At 36.5% G+C, this 3783-nt stretch overlaps 1 protein-coding gene across 1 annotated transcript in view; it reads left to right on the top strand.

Moving 5' to 3' along the window:
- Positions 1–330: 330 nt before the first annotated feature.
- The window catches only part of elovl2 (ELOVL fatty acid elongase 2), a 72547-nt gene continuing 69094 nt past the window's right edge, over positions 331–3783 (top strand). The window contains exon 1 of the mRNA XM_016542599.1: positions 331–477. Within this exon, the coding sequence (XP_016398085.1) occupies positions 460–477 (18 nt within the window). The 5' untranslated portion in view covers positions 331–459. The remainder of the gene's footprint in view (positions 478–3783) is intronic.

Raw genomic sequence — 3783 nt, 5'->3', positions numbered from 1 at the left:
CATAGTGAGGACGTGATTATCCATAACTTGGGGGGAAAAGAAGAAGAACATAGAGGGCGAGAGATTTAAAACAAACGCTAGCGCATACAAGTCATGCAATATTCAAATTGTTTTCTTTCATTATATTTATCATATTACAACGTCAACTACCGCTTGGAAAATCTTTTCGAGGTGTTCGGGTTCTTTTCTGAAATCCACGTGGGCCCTCGCAGGGTTGCCTTGGTTCAGACTGTGAACCCGTCATCTGATAGTTCATGCCATCGTAACAGCCAAGACTTGAGCCCCTATTGGTCATCCTCACTTCCGTTACACGTTTAGGATCACCGCGCCACCTCGCGTCACTCTCCAGCGCTTTCGGGATCGGACGCGCATTCGTTCGTTCTTTAATTCATTTATTCCACAGCAGAGGAGCGAGCGGCCTCGATCGGTCTACAGTTTCCAGCTGTCCCGTATTGTTTTATGGAACTAGTAGATATGGTAAGGACCGCCATGTTCACTTGTAATACATGTTTTCGTGGGATTTTCTCATTGACGAGAAGATTAGAATTCCGGTGGATGCTGAGTGCATCTAGTACGTCTAGTACTAAATCACATCCGAACCTAAAAACACTCTACTTTTATTTCTCTACCTTTGTTATGCAAGTATTGTATGCATTTATATTTTGTCTATCTATGACTTAACTTTATTCAGACTATGTACTGACTAGAACATCACTGCAGTTAAACTCTGTAAACTCATGCTGTAAAAATGTTTTGTCAGCTAAACTAACAAATTTGCTTTATGATGTTTTTTTGTGATTATTAACATCTAAATGGATTGGTTTTATTCAAGTTCATGCATAACGTGAAAAAAAAAACAGTGCATATGTATTTTTAATGTACTTTCTGTATCAGAAATAACCCCTTAGAACATCATGTGTGAGTTATACAACTGTGAACACTCTTCTCGTTGCTCATGCTGTGGCATTTCAGTTTAATTCTATACACTGTAACTGTTCATGCTCTGCGGAGGAAGCCAGGTTACAAAGGTTTGATGTCAGAGTAACCTGCCAATCCAAATGACCTAAAAAAAACTCCACATGATCTTCATATATTACTTTGGCAGCTGTTTATAACTCCAATTACCTGTATATGAAGTGCTCACTTAAGGAGCATAAATATATTTAAAATACATAATACAGTGTCACTTTATGAAAATACTGCGCATAGCTATATGATATTTACAGTATGGTTAAAACACATTTTATATAGCACCCATATTGTGTACTGAAATTTCCACAGTATTAATGAGTTAAAAAAAAATCCCTTGAATGATCCAACTGAAGAATAGAATCCAGCACTGAAACATAAACCTTGACAAGTCAAAATTTGACTCAACTGCATCAGGATGTGCAATGTACAGTGTGTGCACTGGTTTGACCTATATTATTATATTGTATGCAGGTTTCAGGTCTCTACACTACTTTTTGTGAAAAGTGTGAAATGCAGAAAGTTTCTGTGAGGGTTATGTTTTAGTGTAGAGTTAAGGTTAAGGGATAGAAAATATTATTAGCTCAGTATAAAAGTCATTATGCCTATGGAAAGTTTTCATACAGGTGTACCAACATATGTGTGTGTGTGTGTGTGTACAGGTAGAATTTCACTTATTAAGTTGGCTTGAGAAAGCCAACTTACTGAAATCCGTCTTAAACTTATTATTAGGCTGGCTTGAGAAAGCATCATGAAACGTGCTAGCATCATGCTTGTAACTTGATAATCATGCTAACAACATGCTAGTAACATACTAATCATGCTAGAAATGTGCTAGCAACATGCAAGTAACTTGTTAATAATGTGAACAACATGCTAGTAAATTGCTAATCATGCTAACAACATGCTAGTAACTTGCTAATCATGCAAGAAACATGCTACCAACATGCTAGTAACATCAAACTTTAAACTTCTTAAACTTTTGAAACTTTTTTAAACTTTCTGGTCCGGCTTTCTCAAGCCAACTTAAAGTTTGTCTTGACAAACTTTTTTATCTAGTTATTAAGTTGGCTTGATAAAGCCAACTTACTGAAATGCTATTTTAAACTTATTATTATTATTAAGTTGGCTTGAGAAAGTCTATCTATCTATTTCTGTACGCTACTCCTCCTAGAGATGTCAAGCTAGAACCACCAACAACCAGCCCAACTCTTCAGACTGATCTCACTTAGTGTGCTATATCTTTTCAGACTGATCCGACTTATAGTTTTCATAAAACTGAAGATTAAAAATCATAAAAAGTCTCTGCTCATCTGAACATTCTGACAAACTCCAACTGTCAAAATTCAAATCTAAACACACTGAAGCCCTTTAGACTCAATCAGACTACCTTTCTATGTACTGTTTCTAACCCATTCAAACCTATCTATCTATCTATCTATCTATCTATCATCTGGCTATTTCCATCTATCTATCTATCTATCTATCTATCTATCTATCTATCTATCATCAGACTATTTCTATCTATCTATCTATCTATCTATCCTAGCGACATGCTAATCATGCTAGAAACGTACTAACAACATGCTAGTAGCATGCTAATCAAGCTATCAACATGCAAGTTACCTGCTAATCATGCTAACAACATGCTAGTGACATACTAATCATGCTAGAAACATGTTAGCGACATGCTATCAACATGCTAATCATACTACAAACATGCTAGTGACATGTTAGTAACTTGCTAATCATACTAGCAACATGCTGGTCACTTGTTAATCATGCTAGTAACATGCTAGTGACAGGCCAGTAAATTGTTAATCATGTCAACAATATGCTAGTAACATGCTAATCATGCTAAAAACATGCTAATCATGCTAGAACAATGCTAGTGACATGCTAGTAGCTTGCTAATAATGCTAGCAACATGCTAGTCACTTGCTAATCATGCTAGAAACATGCTAGCGACATGCTAGTCACTTGCTAATCATGCTAGCAAACATGCTAGTAACATGATGATCATGCTAGAAACGTACTAACAACATGCTAGTAGCATGCTAATCAAGCTATCAACATGCAAGTTACTTGCTAATCATGCTAACAACATGCTAGTGACAAGCTAATCATGCTAGAAACATGTTAGCGACATGCTATCCTAATCATGCCAACGACATGCTAGTCACTTGCTAATCATGCTAGCAACATGCTAGTAACATGCTAGTGACAGGCTAGTAAATTGTTAATCATGCCAACAATGTGCTAGTAACATGCTAATCATGCTAGTAACATGCTAATCATGCTAGAAACATGCTTGTGACATGCTAGTAAATTGTTAATCATGCCAGCAATATGCTATTAACAGGCTAATCATACTAAAAACATGCTAATCATGCTAGAAACATGTTATCAACATCTATCTAATCTATCTAAATTTTCAAATGTCAGGCTTTTACAACTGCTTTAAACTTTCAGGCTAGGCTTTCTCAAGCCAACCTAAAGTTTGTCTTGACAAACTTTTTTATCTAGTTAACTGAAATCCGTCTTAAAGGGGTCATATGATGTTGCTAAAAAGAACATTATTTTGTGTATTTGGTGTAATGCAATGTGTTTATGCGGTTTAAGGTTAAAAAAACACATTATTTTCCACATACTGTACATTATTGTTTCTCCTCTATGCCCCGCCTTTCTGAAACGCCTTTCGATTTTTACAAAGCTCATCGGTCTGAAAAACGAGGTGTGCTCTGATTGGCCAGCTATCCAGAGCGTTGTGATTGGCCGAATACCTCAAGCATGTGACGGAAATGTTACGCCCCT

The sequence above is a fragment of the Sinocyclocheilus rhinocerous genome, unplaced genomic scaffold (assembly GCF_001515625.1).
Source record: "Sinocyclocheilus rhinocerous isolate Xijiao unplaced genomic scaffold, SAMN03320098_v1.1 scaffold3932, whole genome shotgun sequence".
Lineage (NCBI taxonomy): Eukaryota > Metazoa > Chordata > Actinopteri > Cypriniformes > Cyprinidae > Sinocyclocheilus > Sinocyclocheilus rhinocerous.
Note: the sequence above shows the minus strand (reverse complement) of the source record. Positions and strands in the feature narration are given on the sequence as shown.